Source organism: Lampris incognitus, chromosome 2, assembly GCF_029633865.1.
Source record: "Lampris incognitus isolate fLamInc1 chromosome 2, fLamInc1.hap2, whole genome shotgun sequence".
NCBI lineage: Eukaryota > Metazoa > Chordata > Actinopteri > Lampriformes > Lampridae > Lampris > Lampris incognitus.
In genome coordinates this window covers 41,450,272-41,473,428 of record NC_079212.1, presented here as the reverse complement: position 1 = coordinate 41,473,428, position 23,157 = coordinate 41,450,272, and the positions used below count along the sequence as shown (strand labels likewise).

General features: G+C 48.2%; 1 protein-coding gene across 1 annotated transcript in view; it reads right to left on the bottom strand.

Moving 5' to 3' along the window:
- Positions 1–20,555, bottom strand: part of LOC130130046 (transmembrane protein 26) — a 77,146-nt gene extending 56,591 nt beyond the window's left edge. Inside the window, exons 1-3 of the mRNA XM_056299781.1 lie at positions 20,341–20,555; positions 14,149–14,284; positions 13,167–13,904 (exon numbers count right to left, since the gene is read on the bottom strand). Coding sequence (XP_056155756.1) covers positions 13,167–13,904; positions 14,149–14,284; positions 20,341–20,555 — 1,089 coding nt within the window. The remainder of the gene's footprint in view (positions 1–13,166; positions 13,905–14,148; positions 14,285–20,340) is intronic.
- Positions 20,556–23,157: the final 2,602 nt, after the last annotated feature.

Below are 23,157 nucleotides of genomic sequence, written 5' to 3'. Positions count from 1 at the left end.
GACAGCCCGGGACGACCCCCAAGGTTGGACTACCCCAGGGCTGGAACCCAGGACCTTCTTGCTGTGAGGCGACCGCGCTAACCACGGCACCACCGTGCCGCCCCAGACACACCTAATTGCATATAAATATGACAATTAACTGGATATACAATGGGGTAGGACTACCCGTTGTGTTTGATCTTCAGTTGCAGATCAAAAGCAAGCTAATTATATAATACATGATAATTAATCATATATAATGTATATATTATATAATAGTATTAAAGTATATACTATAGTAAATATAAAGTAAGTATATGTTACGTTTGCATGGGAGAAGCCTCCAGGCCCCATCACATGGCACAACTCGTATCCCAGCAGGCAGAGAGAAACAAATGAAGAGGGCGCTTCGGTGTCTGCATCCTCTTCTGGAAGTGGATCCGCTCATGGGTCGCCGTGAAGTGGCCGTGTCTTAATTTGAAGCGGTCAGAAGGAAACGCACAACTCTCTGTGTCCATGCGGTGATTGCGGAAGTGTGTGCTGGTTAGACGTGTTGAAACAACTTGAGAGAAAAGCTCTCTCGCCCTCATCCACTCTGATTTCACTTCAGTGCTTGTGTGTTGCACAAACACACGCGCACACACACAATTTTTTTTATTTATTCATTTCCTCCACAACTTTTTCAAAGCTACGGATGCGTCACCCTCTCCAACATGCTACGCTTAGTTTTTCAATTATTCATTTACGATATATCAAAAGGAAATATATATTTTACCCACTTTTATGTTGCCGACCTGCGCTCATCACATGTCAGTTTACAAAGCTCTGTTTTGTTTTGTTTTGTTTTTTGCGACTGAATAAATCCTGTAAGGGAATAACATTATTGGGGCGGACTGGTCATTGAGCCATCATCATGGAGACCTTGTAGGAATTTGGGAAACTCACTTTGACATGTTGGGGGGGGGGGGGGCAGTCTTGCCAGCAGATGAAACTTTGACTGAATTTTCCAAATGCACCGATTACGCTGTGTGTGTGTCTGTGTGTGTGTGTTTACAAGACATGGCAAGTAGGCTCTCGCAGAGCCTTTATAATTTGATAAGCGTTTTCATTTGTGAATGTGAAAAACAGATGGCATATTCCAGGATAACCCAGAGTTCAGTGCAGTTTGTCTCGGGGCTGAGATGCAGATAATGTGCAGTGACATTTGTATTGGGCTGGCCATGATATTGGAGCCTTTTCATTCATAACCATTACTTGACAGTTGCTTTGAGTTTGTTTTTTTCCCAGCAGGTTGACCAAGTAGCCTGCGCAGGATTATCGGTGGCCTCTTCATGAGTTATAGCTGTGACGGCGGTCGTATAGCTTGAATAATTAATTGACAATGTTGATTAGCTGACCAGGTATGGTTTACTTTAATGGTAATGATGTTTAATCACTGTATTACCGTTTTCATTCAATTCTGAATCAATTTTCCACGAGTCAGACACGGATACATTAGATGTCCCGTCGTCATCACACCGGCCGTAGCCTGTTTGTATTAAGTAATAATGTTTTCTTAAGCCGGCTTAGAGCCACAACCGCTGTGCCATAACGCCTTCAATGGCTGTTTCATGGAGATGTCTCACTTTACATTAAGCTATTGGTAAAGACTGCGGACAAAGTCTTAGTCTATAAAGTGTTAGGGCTGCCTTGTCCTTCCTTAAACCAGACTGACCAGGTGACTCCAGGTCAGCTATGACGTCTGTCTTCTTTCACTGCTTAACGTCACTCCAGTCTATGTAGAGGAGGGGAGGGGTGCGGGTTAAAGGGTGACTTTTTAGGCGTAAGACGTGGGACGGAGACTCATTTAAGAGTCGAGTGTATTTTGAACTGGGACTGACTAGCTGGCAGATGTGCTGATTTTGACGTGTAAAGGACTACAAGCTCAGTTTGTGTGTACCTGGAACGGTCTACCACCCAGAGGGATGCCGGACAACAGCAAGCCAGTGGTTAACAACGGCTCATTAATGAAAGAGGTAAAGGCACATGTTGAAAATGAAACAAGGGCTGCGGCTTCGCCAAACAGTGCAAGACAGACAGACAAACACAGTATAAGATACAGACAGATGAAGACCAAAAGCTAAAAATAAATTAAATTAAAAAAAGAGCACGGGTACAAAATATTTAAAAATGTCCACAGACATTCAGTGGGTAGCCAGGTTCATTCAGGTCGGCAACAGTTTGGAGAAAGAAGCTGTTTTTGAGCCTGGTAGTGTGGGCTCTGAGGCTCCTGTGGCGCCTCCCAGAGCACAGGGAGGGGGAGAATAGTCCATGGTTGGGTTGGGTGGGATCTCTGCTGATGCTGAGGCCCCTTTGAAGGCAGCGTTTGTGATAAATGTCTTTCATGGCTGGGAGCTGGGTACCGGTGATATGCTGGGCCGCCTTGACGACCCGCTGCAGAGAGGAATGACATGAATATTGCAGAGCAACAGACAGTCCTGTCCAACAGACCGATTTTGCGTCTGGTACAGTGCTAGTTCTATGACACCCATAAAAGAATGAAGAGCTCGTCCCGTCTTGACATAAATAGGGTATTGCCTCTGATGACCCAACAGAGATCCACTTCTTTCAGAAGAAACAAATTAGCTGTTGTTGCCCTGGGCTAAGGAATGAAAACGTTAGATGCCAGAGGATTGTCGATATATCACTTGGTCGGATGAACCCCAGTTCCTGCTGTTTTACACTAATGAGAGGACAACAGTATGGAGGCAACCAGAAGGTCACGCATCTATCACACCACATGTAAACATTGAGGGTGGCATGAAGGTGTGGTATCTGTCTTCGTGACACACGTTTGGCCCCACAATAACTGTGGATCAACTTGAGAATGCTGCAGCAATAGCTAATTGAGTGCATCCCTTCACGGCAGCAGTGTACTCATCCATGAATGGATTTTTTTAAGCTGTTTAATGCCAAGCGCCAGATGACTAACAGCTGTTTCGCAGCGGTCCCACAAACATGACAATAAATTCATCATGATGCAGTTGCCTGACCTGTCACCGGATCTGGGGATGAGACGCTAAAAGCTATTCAGTGCAGGGAGCCATTACTAGCCAAGTGAGTGTAACTGGGGGAAGCATTGCAGTCATCGTGGCCCAGCATCCCCGCGGTACACTTTCTAGAGCATATGATTAAATCCATCCCCTAAAGCAGAGGTCTTCAACGTTTTTCAGGCCAAGGACCCCTTGGCTGATAGAGACACGGCGGTGGGACCTCCTATTGTATAAAATTGTGTTGCTTATTAAACCGTGCCAACAATAATGTGTAGGGCGGCCTATAGTGCCATGTATAAAAGTACTTTGTAATGGTTTACACAATGCTAAGCCATTAAAATAATAATTATTGATAGATTCATATATTTATAGAGCATGTTTTTTGCAATTATTTTTGACATGCCTGTGTATTCATCCATTTGTAACGCAAAAGCCTCTGCCAACCTCAGTTTCTCAACTAGTTGCACCCTCACATCAGATGCCATGTCATCAATACGGCGGGCAATGGTTGTGTCTGACAACGGAATGATTTTCAGTTTATTAACGTACTCATCATTCCCAAACATTGTTGTGCACATATCACTGGCTGCAGGCAATATTAAATCCTCTGCAGTTGTGTATGGCTTTTTGTTCTGAGCGATCCAAAGAGCAACTTGATAAGAGGCTTTCAAAGCTAGCTCACCAACTTTAGCTGATTGTCTCATCAAAGTCTCTTGGCCTTTGAGAGATTTGAGACGGGCCTGAAAGTATTCCACTGGTTTTTCTTTCAAGTGAGTATGGGTTGTCTCCAAGTGGCGCTGCAGCTTTGACGGCTTCATACTTTCATTGATTCAATGCCCTCAGTCTCTTTAAAGGTAAATCCAAATTTGAGAAAATTCTCTGAATATTTTTGGGTCCTCTCTCGTTTGCGCTTAGCAGCAGTTGTAGCATGGCTGTTAGCAGGTGCATTAGCCTCATCCTCTGAACTTTTGCCAGTGGTTCGTGATGAAGTGCAGGGTCTGTCAGAGTTTCTTGGTCGAGAAGTTACAAAGCGACCCATTGTAGATCACATTAATGTAAGACTGGCCGTATACTTGGGCTAATAATATGTACCTATTTGGCTAATACGGCATGCAATTATTTTCAGTGTTTTATTGGCGCCACACATAGAGTGGTTTAGCATAGGGATAGCTAGCTGGTGCTCAGCTTTCAGGGTGATCACATTATTGCACGAGGATTCATGGGTATCTTCAATGTTGTAATTTTTTTAACGAATAGGAAATGTTATCTTTGCTTACTATAGGTTGTATTTATGTTAATGTGTATTTTCGGACATATTTTTGGAAGGAAAAAAAGTTTGGGATCAAATAATTTGGCGGCCCCCCTGCAATAACTCTGATGACACCCTAAGGGTCACGGACCGCCTGTTGAAGATCTCTGCCCTAATGGACTTGTCATGAGGCATCCCATGAGACAGGTGGCAGCAGAGTAGAATTCATCCTAGGGAGTGCACAGTGAAGATGCCTGTATCACTACTGTGCCTCGTTACCCTCATTAGTTGGGGTATATATACCCTGCCTTTTATGTGTTTCTTTGCTTGATATTGACATTCTATGGATGCTCTATACGACACAGTTTCTTGAGCGGTCTGTTTTCGGTATTTGCAATTCTCAGTCCATAAGAGCATTGCTTCTGTTTTCTTTGTGCCTTTGGAGTGTGTTTTCATTTTCAAACGACCAAGGCCGTCATTTTGACGGTTTTGGATTTTCAAAGTTTAATAACTTTGTGGGGGAAAAATATACAGACCTGCCGCTCCCTGAATGCTCCTAAAATTGCACATATTTGCATTAAAATTAGTTCTAGATCAATTGCACACAAAAAGCCTCCCAAAACGACCACGGGCAGTCAAAATAACCGCCGGTTTTTAAACTCTATATTCTGTCAAGATAAATACCCAGTTGAGATATCAATGCATTGCATATGTTAGTATGTCTGTTAGGAAACGACTGACACCAAAATTAACATTTTAACTATAATACTGTTTTTAAACTATTTAAACTTCAGAGAGACATGGTCGAACTTGAATAGCAAAAATAAAAAGTGAAAATATTACCTGAAAAACAAAATGGAAAGCACATATTGCTAACCTAACAAGCGTAACAAGGCCTATAAAATGTGAAATGTAAAAAAAAGGAACTGAAAATAACCATTGAAACAGTCCCAAACAACGACTGGAACTTTAAAAACTACTTAAACGACCGAGGTGGTCATTTTGAACGTTTTGGCTTTTTAAAGTTTAATAACTTTGTTAAAAAGAATTTTAAAAAAAGATGCAGACCTGCCGCTCTGTTAGAATATTGGCTAGGCAAGATTGTCTGTGAATGTTCTCATTCAACCAGGTCATGGTTATCCAAAGGAGTTGAATCAAGTGCAACTGGACTTGGTATATATCTGTGAAGACGTTTCGCCTCTCATCCAAGAGGCTTCCTCAGTTCGTGCCCTAGTTAGTTAGTAATCTAGTCAGAAAGGCACGAACTGAGGAAGCTTCTTGGATGAGAGGCGAAACGTCTTCACTGATATATACCAAGTACCAAGTCCAGTTGCACTTGATTCAACTCCTTTGCTAGGCCAGATTATGTATATGTGCGCTTATATTGATGTCACCACTAAAAGGCACTGTCGTGTTGACCTGTGGTCTATTAGAGTGCACCGCAAACTAAAGAAACCATTCCAGTTACAGCAACACCGATGAAGTGCAGCGTGATTTTTCTCCGTGAATGAGTCCAGTTGAGATGACAACGTCAACAGGTTATGGGCCCAGAAGGGAAGGTGGAAGCCGATGGTCCAAACTATGCTTTGACGGAGATGAGAAAAATTATGGGAAACCAAGTTTTTAGGCCATCTGCATTTGCTCGGTCTTAAAGAGACCATATTACAAGAGCCAGATGACGACGAAAATGAGGACGTGGTCGCCGAAGATGCAAAGAAAAATGATGCATATGCTAAATTGATGCAATTTTTGGATGCTAGCGTGAATACAGTGTTCAATGCAATACCTGATTAGTTACAACTTACATTTTATTACTACAAAGAAAATGTTAGTTTTATACTTACCTTTGTTTCCTGAAAAATAGAGGATTAGTTATCCTAACTGTAACTCTAGATTGAGTAAGCTATTTTGTATTTTATACTGATGTAGGCTTATTTTCAGTTTCACACTTCCTTGTTAGTAAACCCCGTCCATATACAACACTGGTCTGTTCCTTGGAGGATATGATGCAAGGGAGAGTTTATCTGGCTGTAAAAACCTAATATAGGACTAGAGTCACATTGGGTGTAGCAGTACAAGGACACTCAGACAGAACAGAGAGGAGAGCGTCATGAGGCACATTACCCCAAGAGAGATAGGAAAACTCCTAAGTACTTGGGAAGACTATGAATGTGAAGTTGAGTGTAATGACCAGATATTAACCAATATTGACTACTGCTACAGGGTGGCCTGTAATGTACCACAAACCTTCAAAGAAGCCATGAGCTCAACAAAGTCAGAAATGTGGGCTAGTGCTATGAAGGAGGAAATGGGTTCTCTTATGGAAAATGGTACTTTCACACTGACCACACTGCCAGAAGGTAAAAAAGCAGTGGGGGGTTGTTGGGTTTGTGCAATGCAGACAGCTCTGAGACGTACAAGGCCAGATATGTTGCAAAAGGTTATAGTCAACTAGCTGGGATAGAGTATAAGGAGACTTTCTTGATGCAAATGGCTGTTCAGGATAACTTAGTCCTCCACCAAATGGATGTTAAAACAGCTTACCTCCATGCTCCAATTGATTGTGAGGTGTACATGGAGCAGCCCGAAGAATTTGAGGTTAAGTCAGACACAGACAAACAGTTAGTCTGTAAATTAAACAAGTCACTGTATGGTCTGAAACAATCCGGACCCCAAACTGGAATAGAGTGTTACATGATCGCCTCAGTAAAAATGGTTTTGTACAGAATCCAGCAGACCATTGTGTCTATAACAAACAAACTGAAAATGAAAGGATAATTCTGAATTTGGGTGGATGACCTAATTATTGCTGCAAGTGACAATGACTCACTCAGTGGTGTGAAGGAAATGTTGAGGGCAAAGTTTAAGATGAAAGATCTGGGGGAACTTAAGCATTTCCTAGGGACTGATTTTGCACAAAGTAAAGGAGAAATAAGGATGAGCCAAAAGCGGTACATAACAAAGATATTTGAGAGGTTTGGTCTGTCTGATTGCAAGATAAGGCCAACCCCATGTGAGCAGAAGCTAAATTTTGATAATGAAGGTGAACTTGTAGATCCAACAGGATATCATGAAATAGTAGGCAGTTTAATATATGTAATGACATGTACAAGACCTGATCTAAGTTGGGTTATAAGCAAGCTGTCACAATACCTATCAGAGCCAAAAGAACAACATAAGATACTTGAAGGGCACAATTAACCAGGTGTTACAAGAAAAGTGATGAAAAACTCAAACTTCAGGGATATAGTGATGCTGATTGTCCAACAGCAGATATGGTTGCATATGTCATGACCGAGCCTGTAACGAAGTTCAAAATTGAAAACTTTGTAAGATATATGTTTGGGATGAAAATGTTTTGTGACTGATGTGTACAGTATAGAGCAAGTGGGGGTGTTAGAATATTGGCTAGGCCAAGATTATGTGTATGTGCTCTTATAATGATGTCACCACTAGAGGGCGCTGTCGTGTTGACCTATGGTCTATTAGAGTGCGCCGCAAAATAAAGAAACCATTCCGGTTACAGCAACACCGAGGAAGTGCATGCGTGATTTTTCTCCGTGAAATGAGTCTAGTTGAGCCGGTATTCCTGCCCTCAGAGATAACAACGTCAGCACGCTCCCTGAATGCTCCTAAAATTGCATGTTGTCGCGAATTCGGGGGGCAACCACAGCAACTGTCGCAGCCGGGACGCGAACCCGTATCTCTCGCACGGCAGGAGACAGTGCTAACCGCTCGACTAAAGAGTCCGACCCGTTGGCCTATGGCCCAACGTGTCTACTTATCCATGCACGTTACAATATATTTGCCTTAAAATTAGTTTTAGGTCAATTGCTAAAAAAAAAAATTATGATAAGATCTACCTAAAACGACCTAGACCGAGTAGGATTTGTCGGTTGCGGTTTGTAAACACAACACTCAAAACTGGCCCCGCAGTTGCCAGAACACATCCCACCAGTGTACAGGCCAACTCCGCGTCACTCCTCATCCCCATCCTCTCCTTCAGTGTTCGCCAGCGGGTGAAAGCCAACCCCAGTTTCACTCTCGTTTTGGAACGAGCGGTGTCCGCATGGCCTTTTCGCCTCGCTATATTTGCGTCTTTTTCGCGAGGTGTCCGCCATTGTCGTAGCTTCCTCTTATGCCGGGATCAGACTACACGATTTCAGCCCGATTGTGATGTCGCCGACACATTTCCAGCGTCGGGCCCGATTATGAACGTCGAGACCGACGAATCGGCATACGATTTTTTTGTCTTTCACGAGGCCACCATGTCAGACTACTGCTATAAATTCGAGTCCCGTCTTAGCCGCCAGACTGGCCACACTACAGTGTACTGCCAATACATAAGGAATGGGGGGAAGGGATTAGCATGTGACCCGGATGTATGTGAAGGCAGGAGTGCTGCCAAGACTTTGCAAGAAAGATAAAATTCCTTCAGGGCAACAGTCATCTTTTCCTTCTAATGTTGAATTTCTGTATCACCTTAATTTGTTATAAGCTTTATAGTTACATGTTCCAGTGACCAATCAGTGAACTTTCTATTGCCCCACCACCACCACAGCTCACAGGCGCTTGCTAGAGAATAACTGAAATTTCTCCTTCGTTTGGCATTCCTGCTTTGAGAAATCAAGATGTCTTTTAAATGAGTTTGCATTTTCTCAGGGTTTTTGGGGCCCAGAGGAAAGTTGTTTATCTCTACTGACGATTGCTCACTGTATCCGTTCTTTTTCATGACCCAAACGTGTTTAAAGGTCTGTGGTGAGTGAGTCATTCAACACCCAAAAGGTTATAGAGTCCCTCACTGTCATGGGTTGTGTAATATCATTGAACCCAACGGCTACTATGATTGTTGTGGAAGGATTAAAACCAGTCTTCCCATCGACTCAGCTTTGTGTGAAGCCCATGGGAAAGTAACTTCATGATTGCTTTTATTAATATGTACACTGATTTGTGGTCTTATTTGCATATTAAAGTGACACGATCACTGGCCAGAGGATCGGCAGCCAACGGGTGACCTTTCCCTATCGGCCTGCAATCACCTGGTATGAGTGGCACCTGCGTACTGGTTGGCCTGTTATTAGGTGCACCTGTGCTAGGGACTATTGGGGGGGGGGACGAGGAAAAGGGATGCTGTAGTAGGGGTAGATCATTTCATCAATGTGCACTAGAACCGCAGCTCGCTCTCTCTCTCCTCATCTATGTAGGGCAGCCCGTGATGTAGCGAGGCACCATCAGCGGACATTCCCAACCTCCCACGTGCCCACACAATCTCGTTAAAGCGTGCGGCTAATCGGAAGAGGAGTGGGGCTTGGACCCTGACAGGAATAAGTGTGCAAGATTAGCATCATTTAGCACTAGTAGTCTAGAGAGAGTGTTACTCTGCTTGAAGAGTTAAGATCTCAATGGATGGTTTTCCACACCTTTAGAATGGGACGGAGAGGCTGGTGCTGCTCTCCTCCCGGAATCCTGCACAGAACGGCTGGGGCTGCAGCGTCTCACTGCTCTCCCGCTCGTTGTCAGACGGGCTGTAGGTGGAGGCATGCGGGCACAGTGCCATACGCAACATACACGCATGCACACGGGCGCTTGTCCCCGAAACAGTGAACCTAATCCTTCTTTCATTCTGTGACATTAAATACTTTCTTGTCCATCTTGCTCCCCTCACGTCTCTCTCTCTCTCTCTCTCTCTCTCTCTCTCTCTCTCTCTCTCTCTCTCTCTCTCTCTCTCTCTCTCTCTCTCTCTCTCTCAGAGACAGGGTTTATTGAAAACAAAAGCGAGCCCCCCTATTTCAGGTTGAAGCCTGGGACCATATCATCCTCTGATAGGCTCGGTGACATGTGGCAATTTAATAGCCACAGATGCAGGTCTTATTTGGTGTCAAATCCCACATGTAGCGCTATCTATCCCTTTTAACTGTCAAGGACAACGCTCCTGAGTTCTCTATACAACTCGGTATCCAATAAACTATTGAAGTATGTTAACTTCGCTTCTTATGTGTTTAAAGTATGTTCTAAAGGCTCTAAATGTCTTACAGTGTCATCTGGTAACTCCAACTAAAAAAGTTGACTACCCCTTTAAGGCGCTCAAATATTGTATATGACCCCTTTAAGGCAATCTAACATGGTCTAGACACCTCAATGTGTCACCAAGTAACTTATATTAAAATGGTGGACTAGCCCTTTAAGGTTGTCTCAACATGTCACTTACCATAGCCTAGACACCACAGGAATAAACACACATGAATAATCCACACTCACACAGGTACATAGAATTATATATACAAATGTATTATGAGTAATAATTATTAGAATGAATGAAAGTGATAAGCCTCAATGGCTAACAAGCATCTGCATTCAGATATACACAAATTAATCAGACTAACACATTAGCATACAGCTCAATAACCCTATAACTAAGCCAGCAATAAAATAAAAGAAAGTCAACCCCCAGTTGCAGGCCTGTTTCTTTATCGGGTACGTTGGGACCCTAAACAGCCCTCTTTGCTCCCCTTGGAAGCCCGCACATCCGGCTTGTACTCACAATGAATGCTCCTCTTCGTCTCAGTGCAGCAGCGAACGTCAGGCCAGCAGCCATCCTAGCTAACTGGCTAGTTAGCCGTTAGCACCATCTCACGGTCGAACCGTGCGCTCGCCTCGGCAGCACAACACGGCAACAGACGACTCCTTCTGCGTTCCTCGATGGTCGTATGAACCCACCACTACACTGTAACTGATAACGTTACTTCGCTAAACTAGAAGACGGCCCGACTCACTGTGGGGCAAGCCCCTCACCGCATCCAGTCCATTCGCCCGTCTTGCTGTGCTAACAGCGAACACCGACTGGCTAGCTCGCTCCGTAACGTCGCTGGGTCCACATATGGGACTGACGAGTAGTCAGTTTGTCTCCCAAATCCACACAAACAGTTCCCGGGATGGGTCTCGGTCAGACACCCGCACACATCACTGTTCACTAAAATTCAATTACATTTCTCTCACCGCAAAATAGCATATAACAACTCGACATCAAACTGCTCCGTTGCTCACACAAGGGACGAGAGACCTCTTTCTCCCAGTCCAGTCTGCTCGTGCTGACGTTTTCCGCTGCCCTCTCAACCAATCACATTCAAGGTAAGGTATTCTCTCCACAGCCAACCAATCACAACAATGGTAAGTTTCAACACTAAAGTAAATGCATTTCACATTGGTAAACAACTGTTTTGCAGAACAATATCAACAATATAATATATTCATATTCAAAAGGTATACAAAATAACAAACATAGGCCAAACTCTTATCTAATAGTGCAATATAATATATCTAAGGCCTATAATTTAACCACAGGGTTACACACACAAGACACTTGATGCTGCTCATCCCCAGACGTTGCGGGGCATAATGAGAGAGCGAGAGAGAGAGAGAGTCAGTCCGGTAGGAGGGTTATTTCTGCTGCTGTTTCAGCCTTGGCACCGTTTGACAGGAGAGGTGCTGTTTGGAGGGGGCTTTATCGGTGAATATGGCCATTTCCCCACCGACAGGAGGGTTGATGTTTTGGGGTCCCAGGTGTAATCTTAAACAGGTTTATGTCCGCCTATAATGGGTTCTTGGGGGGGGCGGGGGGAGCCTTCGTTTTATGGTCTGCGGAGGAACGTCTCACAGGTGCATTTAGTCTCTCTAAAAAAAAAAAGAAAGTCAGAGCAAATCACTCCAAACCCTCTAACGAGAGAAACTCCCACATAATCACAAGCGTGCTTTGTCAGGCATAATAACGCAGCTCGGAGCTCCCAGACGCGCTGCAGAGGAGAGTGGTCCTGAACTCACTGAAAGCAGACCTCCTCGACACCAGCCAGCGCATGACCGCGCGCGTTGTCCCCGGCTTGACCCCTGGCTGTTCACCTCGACCTCTTAATTGTGTAACACGTGCGTAAAGGCTGTGTGAGCTCACTAACGCCCAACTTTTCCTTTCTTTCTTTCGACCCCACCGCAGATGAGCGGAGGGTTCTGGGGGAGGGGGAGGGGGGGTTTGGTCGAGCCTGCGTGTGGACTGGAGGATGCTGCACGGTGTCGCCGCTGAAGTGGTGTTTGTATATAACTGGCATGTACGTATGCGTTAGTATGGCAGTAATACGTCTGGTGTGGTGGTCTGGTTGACTTGGCAACACTGCCATCTCATGGCCTTTAGAAAAACAACCCGGCGCCCGTTGTTTTCCCAAATGCATCCATTCTCAGGCTTGAAAAAATAAAATAAAATAAAAACTTTAAAGAAACCCGTGGTGTAGTTCTATAGTGTTGCGCTGCTTGTACAAATACAGGTAGGGTGATTTTCAGCTGATTCGGGATTATCTCCTATCAATTCACGCCGTCTTCGTGGTAAACAACACGATGAAAAGCAAACCAGGAGGGCTGGGATACCTGTACCGAGAAACTCCTGAGCAGTCTTTAATCTGATGCGAGTGGATTCCACCAAGGCCGAAGCAGATATATCGACTTATATCCAAAGCACGCAACAAAAACATTCATAAAACAAATATTTACTCTCTGTATGACTCGGTTTATTGGATTCTGCGCCATGAATTAACCATCCTTGAAAGCATGTCATTTTTTATTGATTTCATTTCATTCAGGCTGAATACATTTACCTATAATCTTTTCATCGGGGCAGGGGGGGGCTACTTTTCTTCTTCTGTGGTCTATTTCTGGCGTGCAACCTCCGGGGATCCGAGACTTCCTCTGGTGTGCCGCTGAACTGGGCTGGAGTTAGAGTTGGCATATGTGTTCAATTTTATTCTTGGTGTATGAAAGCCACCCCCCCCCCCCGAAGGGCGAAAGTCATGCCCTAAAGCATTTGAACTCTCTCTCTTCTATACCTGGAAACATGTCTCTCTCTCGCTTCTCTCCCCTTCCCCCACTCGCTCATTTATTTTCTCTATATCTGTATGACAGCCCAGCTCTCCGTACTCCCCTCCACTTTCTCCATCTTCATCCCTGTCCTCCTCCTTCATACCTCTCGCCTGCTCAATTCCATAACAGCGAGCTGCAGACACGCGTTCCTTTGGCACTGATTCCCTCGCCTGGTCACACAGCACCACAAAGATCCTGTACAGCTCCAAGAGCACCATGACAATGTTCTTGCAGGTGAAGAAGATCATCATATGGTTGAGCATCTCCTCCTGGATTATGAGGTAGAGCCGGTAAAGGAGGAACGGGCCGTCCTGGAGGCACACTGTCAGCAGCAAGCTCCACACCTCACTGGAGGAGCAGCACGTGGACGGGGTCGGAGCGTCAGAGCTGAGGGCCGCGCCGCCTTTGCTTCTCAGAGGAGACTGCTGGCCGGACGAGGAGTGGCCCTTGGTGGCGCTTGAATTGGTGAGCACCAGGGGAAACTGCATCAGCGCCCAGGAGAAGAGAACCAAGCCGATGATGATAACTGTTGTGTTGGTTTTGACCTTGGGGTCTTTGAACGAGTCAAATATCTCCAGGATGTCCAGGATGTCAGCGCCCAGCCCCATGTAGACCATGAGGAGCTGGGAGAGCTGGTCACGGGACATCTCTCCCTTTGGCATGAGCCAGCGACCCAGGACCAAGACGATAAACATGGTCTGCTCCAGACATGCCGTCCAGTTCTCTGGGCCCACTTTCTTGATGACCTGGAGGTGGGATTGAACACAAGCACAAACTGAGTCTATCAAAGACGTTCAGATTCCTGTTAATCATAAACTTTTTAAGTGCACTTACACCCCGACTACTCATTTTTGTCACGTATGTTTGTTGTATAACATGCTTATACAGAGATGTGGCAAGCTATACAAACTGTACTGCTACAAAGACAGTGTCACTGTAATTCCTGAACTGGTAAAACCAGGTAGCCTCTCAGCTTCATTCTGAATATACCCCATGTAAGTTGAGCTCTGTGGCTGGAGCAGCATCCGGCTTGGGCTCCGAGTGCATGATGTGGAGCACGTTCAGTTCCAGGCACCAAATGGAGGGGATGACAGTACTGAGATAGAGGAAAACCATGGGGGAGAACCTAAAAGATGAACAGCAAAAAAGGGTGGTGGGGTAGAGAAGAAAAAGGCGGGGGGTAGGGTTATTTTTAGTGAAACTTGGTTCTTTTTCTTTTTTCCTCAATAAAGAAGAAAGAGGCCCCCCTTTTTTCTAAAAGAAGCATCCTATTTCAAACTGGAAATTATTCTCATCATATATGCAAATCCCACTTGACGGTGAAAAGCCTCCTCCATGAGCAGAGAACTTCAAAGTGAGACTCGGAGAGAGGGGCCTGAAGAAATCTTGCGTCTCTGGATGCTTGCTGCGAGAGAGAGAGAGAGAGAGAGAGAGAGAGAGAGAGAGAGAGAGAGAGAGAGAGAGAGAGAGAGAGAGAGAGAGAGAGAGAGAGAGAGAGAGAGAGAGAGACAGACAGACAGACAGACAGACAGACAGACAGACTATATGGCACAGCTTCTGAACATGAGCACGCTGAGGTGGACCAATAACGTTTCAGAGGAACAGATTTGGACCGTAACAGCGGGGCCAGCCCTGCAGATGCGGTCGTCCGTGACTGAGTGACTGGGCGAGTGATGGAGTGATGGAGTTTCACCATTGGTCGGATGGCCGCCGTTGGCGTTTTCCCATTGGCTGTTGCTCTTTCAAAATAAATCGGCGCGAACATTTCCCTATTACGTCCTCAGCTGTTCACAAAACAGCCGCTTTTAATACGTAGTTGTGCAAAAACAGCCATTTAATAAATGCAGTCGCGATCCAGCCATCTACTAGGTTTTAACCTAGTCTTCTTTTTTCCCCCCCAGACAGTTGAAGAAGGAAAGAGCTGGGGCACCATGCATCAATCATTACTATGGGCAAATTTGTTCTTACACACCCATGGGATTTTTTTAGCCCTGAAGTTTGTCTCAGAGGTCGGTGTAAAACCTGGGTGACCCCTGAATTTAGAAACCGATTGGCTAACACTGATTTCTTAGCAGGCCCGGGCGATTGCTCGTTGCAAGAGGTACACAATAGATGTTACTGTAAACTACTAATAAGACACGTTAGCCCCCAGCTAACGGGTCTGACCCTTCAGCCGAGCGGTTAGTGATGTCGCCTTGTGGTGCAGTACACCGTATCGAATCTCGCACCGGGCAAGAAAATAACCGGTTACATTGGTGGCAGCGGTGGGATCCGGAAGCGTGCAGATCCTCAGAAGTCTCTTCGGAGCGCGGGAATAACAAAGCGCGAGGGCGCGCTTCCGGGAGAGGGTGACGACTGTAAACTACTAATAAGACGACCCTTTAGCCGAGCGGTTAGTGATGTCGCCTTGTGGTGCAGTACACGCCGTATCGAATCCCGCGCCGGGCAAGAAAATAACCGGTTACATTAGGAAGAAGGAACCACAAATAACGCCATGATTTTGCCGTTGGCTGTCAGACAATCTTCAGGGCTAAAAAAAAAAAATCCCATGGGTGTGTAAGAACAAACGTGCCCACAGTAACGATGGATACATGAGGCCCGAAATGGAGAATTTCTGGCCCTGAAAGTGAGGAACCGCGGAGACATTGCTCGACACCTTTGAGCAGCCAGGCGGCTGTAACGTGCTCCAGCCAGAGACGTCTTTATCCCACCCATTCAAATAGTGGCAGACACGGGACCGGTAAGGGGACTTGCTGCTTCTAATTCAGCGCGGCGAACAATTTTTATTATTATTATTATTATTTATTGCAAGCTGTACAGGAGAAGGAACCATTTTACAACAGTTTGAATTAATGGACTAATTTGTGTTGCTTAATCATTAGCCCCGTAACTCCATAACCCTGCCCGTGTCGCCGCACTTTTTTATTAGCTTAGAGCGGGGACGCGTGCCAGGAACTCCCGTCTTTCATAATGATGTGTTACGCGCTGATATTAAAGGTGTATTTCACCGAAAACACGGCCAAGCTCGTCATTAAGGCTGTGGATCGCTTTGGCCGAGGCGTTCCCCGGGGGAAAGTCTGCAGCTATGGGCCATACCGTGTGGTGCACGCCTGCATCCCGAGTGTGCCTGCGCCTGGCGGACAGCAGCGCAGCTGGTGAATTACCCTTAACACGCTGTTGTGGTGACCCACATCTATATAACTAGAGACATTCACCTAAGAGAGAATGCACTTCCGCTTCCGGTCCAGAGAGTTCAGTGTCGTTGTCGAATATATGACATGTAAAGTTGGAGCTAGTAAACTACCTGGACTACGTCTACTCTCACGTCTCCTGTCTCGTTGTTTTCTAACTCCACATTGGTGACCTCGACGTGATCGAACAACTAATACGAGTATGTTTGACAACGACGACGCCGGTGCTAACAACATGGCTATTGCTAACGCTAGCATTTACACCGCTACTGTGAAGCTACCCGACTTTTGGCAGCATAATCCACGGCCGTGGTTTCAACATGTGGAAGCCCAGTTCCAGCTGAGAGGGATAACGCAGGATGCAACGCAGTACTTCTACGTAGTGGCGGCGTTAGACGCATCGACAACGGCGCGAGCAATGACACTGTTGGAAGCTCCGCCAGCTGCTGGCAAGTACGATGCTATAAAGCTATTCCAAAATCGACTTAGTGCGGGGGTATCACCAAGTGCCGGTCCACCCACTGGATGTCCCAAAAACGGCTGTCATCACACCCTTTGGGCTCTTTGAGTTTTTACGTATGCCTTTCGGCCTTAAAGGGGCGGCGCAGACGTTTCAGCGCCTTATGGATTCTGTGCTCCGTGACATGCCATTTTTGTTTGTGTACTTAGACGACATCCTCGTGGCCAGCGCGTCGGCGGAGGAACACATGACGCACCTCAGACAGCTGTTTGACAGGCTCAGCGAACACGGCCTCATCATCAACCCAGCTAAGTGTCAGTTCGGGGAGTCGTCCATCACCTTCCTCGGGCACCACATCACTCCACAGGGGGCCGTTCCCCTCCCTGCCAGGGTTGAGGCTGTCACCATGTTCCCCCGCCCCCGCACTGTACAGTCGCTGCAGGAATTCCTGGGCATGGTGAACTTTTATAACCGTTTCCTGCCCCGTGCCGCCCACATCATGCGTCCCCTGTATGAGGCCCTGCGGGGTAAGAAGTCTAAGGACGAGCTGGACTGGTCTTCGGGGATGGACGAGGCTTTTGTGGCCGCCAAGACCGCGCTGGCCAACGCTGCGCTGCTAGCTCACCCGTCGCCTGCCGCCCCCATAGCCCTTACAACGGATGCCTCCGACTACGCCGTGGGGGCCGTGTGTGAGCAGTGGGTGGGGGGGGGGCTGGCAGCCGTTGGCGTTCTTCCGTAAACAACTCCGTGAGAGCGAGCGCAAATACAGCACCTTTGATAGGGAACTACTGGGTCTCTTCCTCGCAACCAGACACTTTAGGTTCCTATTGGAGGGCCGACAGTTCACCGCTTTCGTGGACCACAAACCGCTGACGTTCTGTATGGCCAAAACCTCAGAACCGTGGTCTGGGCGTCAGCAGCGTCATCTCGCGGCGGTTTCCGAGTTTACCACGGACATACAACACGTGTCGGGCAAGGATAACTCCGTCGCCGACTGCCTTTCACGGGCGGTTGTTAACGCCGTTCACTTGGGACTCGACTACGCCGCTATGGCAGCGGACCAAGCCAAGGACGCGACCGTTCAAGACTACCGGTCGACCCCTACGGCGCTACGGCTGGAGGACGTGACGTTCGACGCGGCCAACACCACCCTCCTCTGTGACATCTCCACCGGTCAACCGCGCCCCCTGGTGCCTACTTCCTGGCGGCGCCGAGTTTTCGACACCGTCCACGGCCTTTCCCACCCGGGAGTGAAGGCCTCGACCAAATTGGTGAGCGTCAAGTTTGTTTGGCCTGGGCTCCGTAAGGATGTTAGAGCCTGGGCCGGCTCTTGTGTGGCGTGCCAACGCGCCAAGGTGCACCGCCATACCAAGGCCCCTTTGGCGCCGTTTGTGGTTCCAGAGAGGCGGTTTGACCACGTCAATGTTGACCTGGTGGGTCCCCTGCCCCCCTCCCGTGGTTATACGTTCCTCCTCACTATTGTGGACAGGGTCACCAGGTGGCCAGAGGCTATTCCCTTGTCCTCCACGATGGCAGCAGAGGTAGCACGGGCGTTCATCGGCTGCTGGGTGGCCCGTTTCGGCACACCGGGTGACATCACGAGCGACCGGGGCTCCCAGTTTACCTCGGAGCTCTGGACGGCGGTCGCTAAGCACCTGGGGATGAAGATCCACCGCACTACGGCGTACAACCCGCAGAGCAACGGACTTTGTGAGCGGTTCCATCGGGACATGAAAGCCGCTCTGCGGGCAAGCCTCACTGGCTGCGACTGGATGGACCGGCTCCCATGGGTCATGCTCGGCCTGCGTTCGGCCCCGAAGGAAGACCTCCAGACCTCCTCCGCTGAGCTGGTGTATGGCCAGCCCCTGCGAGTTCCGGGGGAGTTTCTTCCGGATGCTACGACTCCCTGGTCGGCCGCCTCTCACCTCAGTGCGTCCCGGAGCGCTGCCGGTGCCTTCGCGCCCGTTCCGATGTCTCAACACTGCCTCCCCCGGTCCTACGTCCCCAAGGATCTGCCATCGGCGAGGTACGTCTTCATTAGGCACGACAGCCATCGGTCCCCGCTGCAGCCCCCATACGACGGGCCCTTCCGCGTCCTGGAGGCGGGGGATAAGAACTTTGTGGTGGACATGGGGGGCAGGCCGGAGCGGGTCGCTATAGACCGTCTCAAGCCTGCTCACTTGGACATTGGGGAGCCAATGCAATTGGCCCTACCCCCGCGGCGGGGACGCCCTCCTAGGTCGGCCCCGGCACCTGCCTCTGTTCCTGCTTCGGCCCCGCCTATGGCCCGGGTTTCGGCCCCATCTGTTTCCCCTCCTGTGAAGCGCAGCCGTTATGGCCGCAGGGTCCGCCCTCCGACTCGTCACCTGTTTTCCCCGTGACTTTGCACTATGTCATTGACTGTTCTGTTGTAGAGTCTATTTTTATGTTCATGAGTTGCGCTTTTGCATTGTTTTGTGTAGGTGAATTCTGGGGGGGCCTGTGTGGTGACCCACATCTATATAACTAGAGACATTCACCTAAGAGAGAATGCACTTCCGCTTCCGGTCCAGAGAGTTCAGTGTCGTTGTCGAATATATGACATGTAAAGTTGGAGCTAGTAAACTACCTGGACTACGTCTACTCTCACGTCTCCTGTCTCGTTGTTTTCTAACTCCACACTGTATTGTTTCCAGTAGAGAAGACCAGGGTGTGTGTGTGTGTGTGTGTGTGTGTGTGTGTGTTATTGTATTTTTAAATCACTTCAGGACACAGCGCTGTCGCTCGACACAACCTCTCCGTGGCATTCTTTATTTAGACTGACACAGCATCAAAGGCAGACCCGATCAAACAACCCAGAGCCCGCAGGCATCACCAATCGATCCCAGCACAATCGAACAGCACCAAATCAAATGCAGCACTGTCGATGTGTGCAGACATAACATTTCCCCCCCCCCCCCCCCGGCAGGATTTCAAACATGAAAGGTTGACACAAAGTCCTCTAGGTGGCCAGGGCGTAAACGTGTGCGAACAGGTCGCGGGGCGGCCTGAGGCTGGGCAGGCCGAGGTGGGGAGGGAGATGGCAGGGGAAGCTGAGGCCCAGGAATGTCTGCGGCCCGTGTAGGAGCTGCATGAAGCCCCGGGGCGTCTCGCCATGCTGAGGGAATGGCTATGGTTGTGTCACCAGCTGTGTGTGGCGGAGCTGACACCTTCCGTAGACGACTGGAGTGCCACCGAGTGCCATCGCTGAGGAGGTAAGTGGCTGGGCCCAGCTGACGGGTGACTTGGAGAGGAGAGGACCAGTATGAAGCCATTTTATTGTCCCTGTGGGGCCTGCGGACCCTGACCCAGTCTGACACATTGATGTCTGGCACCCTGGTTCGTTTTGACTGGTCAAACCGTTGCTTCATCCGCGTCTGCTGACAAGTGACTGAGGCTCTGACCCTGTGTGCAGACATAACATGTGTGTGTGTGTGTGTGTGTGTGTGTGTGTGTGTGTGTGTGTGTGTGTGTGTGTGTGTGTGTGTGTGTGTGTGTGAAATATCCGGTTACCATTTCCACTCCGCGTTGCGGGTGTGCCTGAGAGTGACGGTCATCTCCAAGCCCAGCAGACAGACGCCGCTGAGCAGCAGCCAGTACAGGGGTTGGTTCATCTCGACCACCACGCGCCAAACCATCACCACGCCGTGGACGGCGAACAGCACGCGGCTGAGCAGAGCCAGCAGGACGTTCCGGAATCTGTCAATCAGAGAAGCTGCACAACACATACTGTTCAGGCCAATACGTCTTCACGTGTATTTGTCAATATATATCTTTCACAAGGTTATTACCGTCAGTATAATGACTACCAATTGGCATTGCTGTGCCATGTTTAGTTTGATAGATGATTTGACAACAGATGCATGCAGTCCATCTGTAGTCGAGGGGTTGGATGGATGGATGGAGGGAGGGAGGGAGGGAGGGATTGCATTTATTTCGCGCCCCCCCCTTTTTTTTCTTCTCCCAATTGTACTTGGCCAATTACCCCACTTTTCCCAGCCGTCCCGGTCTCTGCTCCACCCCCTCTGCCGATCCGGGGAGGGCTGCAGACGACGAGTCGCCAGCCGCTTCTTTTCACCTGACAGTTTCGCCAGGGCAACGTAGCACGTGGGAGGATCACGCTATTCTCCCCCGCCCCCCCCCCCCCGAACAGGCACCCCGACCGACCAGAGGAGGCGCTAGTGCAGCGACCGGGGCACATACCCACATCCGGCTTCCCACCCGCAGACCCAAGCAGTTGTGTAGTTGTGTCTGTAGGGGCGCCCGACCAAGCCGGAGGTAAACACGGGGATTCAAACCGCCGATCCCCGTGTTGGTTGGTAGGCAACGGATTAGGCCCGTCACGCCACCCGCGTGCCCCAATCTAGCGCTTTCCTAGCAGCCAGCTTTTTGGGGCCAGGGACCCCGTACAGAGGAGAACATTCTCCACGACCTCCTCATAATCGTAACGCTGATTAAGCATATGCTCACTACCGTTTGTTCTCTTAAATGCCATTGGAACTATTTGTTTTCTAAAACGTTTCAACCGAAATACCTCAGACCTGTTTCATAGTAATAAACATGTCAACACTGTAATGATCTGTGCCCTCTGGCTATGTTGACTTGTAACATTAATAAAGCAAGGACGACTTCTCTCGTGCTGGGTGTTTATTCACCGACCGGATTCCGACTGACGTTGTTACGTACATCACGTGACTTTGTTGTGGCGCTACGGAAAGCCGTAAGGGACATTAGCAAATCAAATATTACTAGCAAATATTACATCTCCCTTTTTCTGAAAAGTGCTGCTTTCTCTGCAGAGATACAGACCACGTTGAGCACGTTTATAAACGAATACAATCTTAATAAGAAAGAATATGAAAATGGAACTCTTATATAACTGGACTGCAACAAAGTAGTGTAAAACATTTCCTTCCCTGTCTAAATGTGACACCGTAATAACATTTCATCTTTTTTTTTTTTTTTTTTTTTTACATTCATAAGTCAAGGATTTGTCTTGGTTTGACCGTGCGACCTGACCTCGTGGTGTAACCAGGCTGTGTGTCTGGTTGTCGCTGATTGTTCGTGTCTGGAGGTTCAGCATGCTCTTGCTGATGGGCTTGTGTGTTGTTGTTAGCGCTGGTAACAGTCTGCTGTGAAGTGTGTGTGTGCGTAGTGTGAGTGTTCACTCTGCTTTGTCGCAGGTGTTGACGGTTGCGTTGGTAGATCTGACCTTCTTTGGTTTGGATGTGGTAGCTCCTGTCTGTGTTCGCTGGTCTTTCCACAGTTGCAGGTCTCCAGGATCCATCCTCCTGCCGGAAGCGGATTGGTGTGCCTGCGGGCAGGTGGGGCAGAGGTTTGGCTGTTCGGTTGTAGTATGCCTGCTGGCGCTGTTGACATATCTCTCTCCTTTTGTGAACATCCTCCTGACTGGCGATCTGTGGCTGCAGGTGTTTTGCTGTTGATGGGAGAATGGACCGCAGCCTCCGACTCATCAGTAGCTGTGCCGGTGATTTCAGGTTGTCCACCGGTGTGTTGCGATACTCCAGCAAGCTCATGTAGGGGTCTTTGTTCTCAGCTTTGGCTTTGTCCAGGATGCGTTTGGCCGTCTGGACAGTCTTCTCGGAGAGGCCGTTGCTCTGTGGGTAGTGGGGGCTTGTGGTGGTGTGTGAGAAACCCCATGTCTGTGAGAAGTTGCGGAACTCACCAGAGCTGTAGCACGGACCGTTGTCGCTGATGATAGTCTCGGGGATTCCGTGTCGAGCCATTGCTGCTTTCAGCTTCATGATGACGGCAGATGAGGTGCAGCTGTAGAGTCTCTCTAGCTCGAAGAATCTGGAGTAGTAGTCCACAGTGACTATGAAGTCCTGTGAGTTCCATGTGAATAGGTCTGTGCCTATCACTTGCCACGGCCGCTCGGGTATGGCGTGTGACATCATTGGTTCCTTTGCATTTGCGCTGCGCCGTTCTTGGCATATGCTGCAGTCTGCTACCGCATCCTCGATCTGTTTCCCCATGCCAGGCCAGAACAGTAAGTCTCTTGCTCGGCATTTGCTTTTTTCCACGCCAAGGTGGCTGGCATGGATGCGCTGTATCATGTCCTTGCGAAGCTTTTGGGGGACAATGATTCTCTCACCTTTGAACAGGATACCGTCCATTTCTGAGATTTCTGCTCTGTGGTTCCAGTATTCCTGGATGCTGGGCGGGCACTTTTTCTTTGTGTCTGGCCAGCCAGTGAGTGTGGCTCGTCTGAGTGCGGTGAGCTGTGGATCTTGCGCTGTTTCCTGCTTGATTTCTGTGAGAGGTGTGGAGCAAATCTGGCGAGGTAGTTGATCATGCCGAGGACTGTCT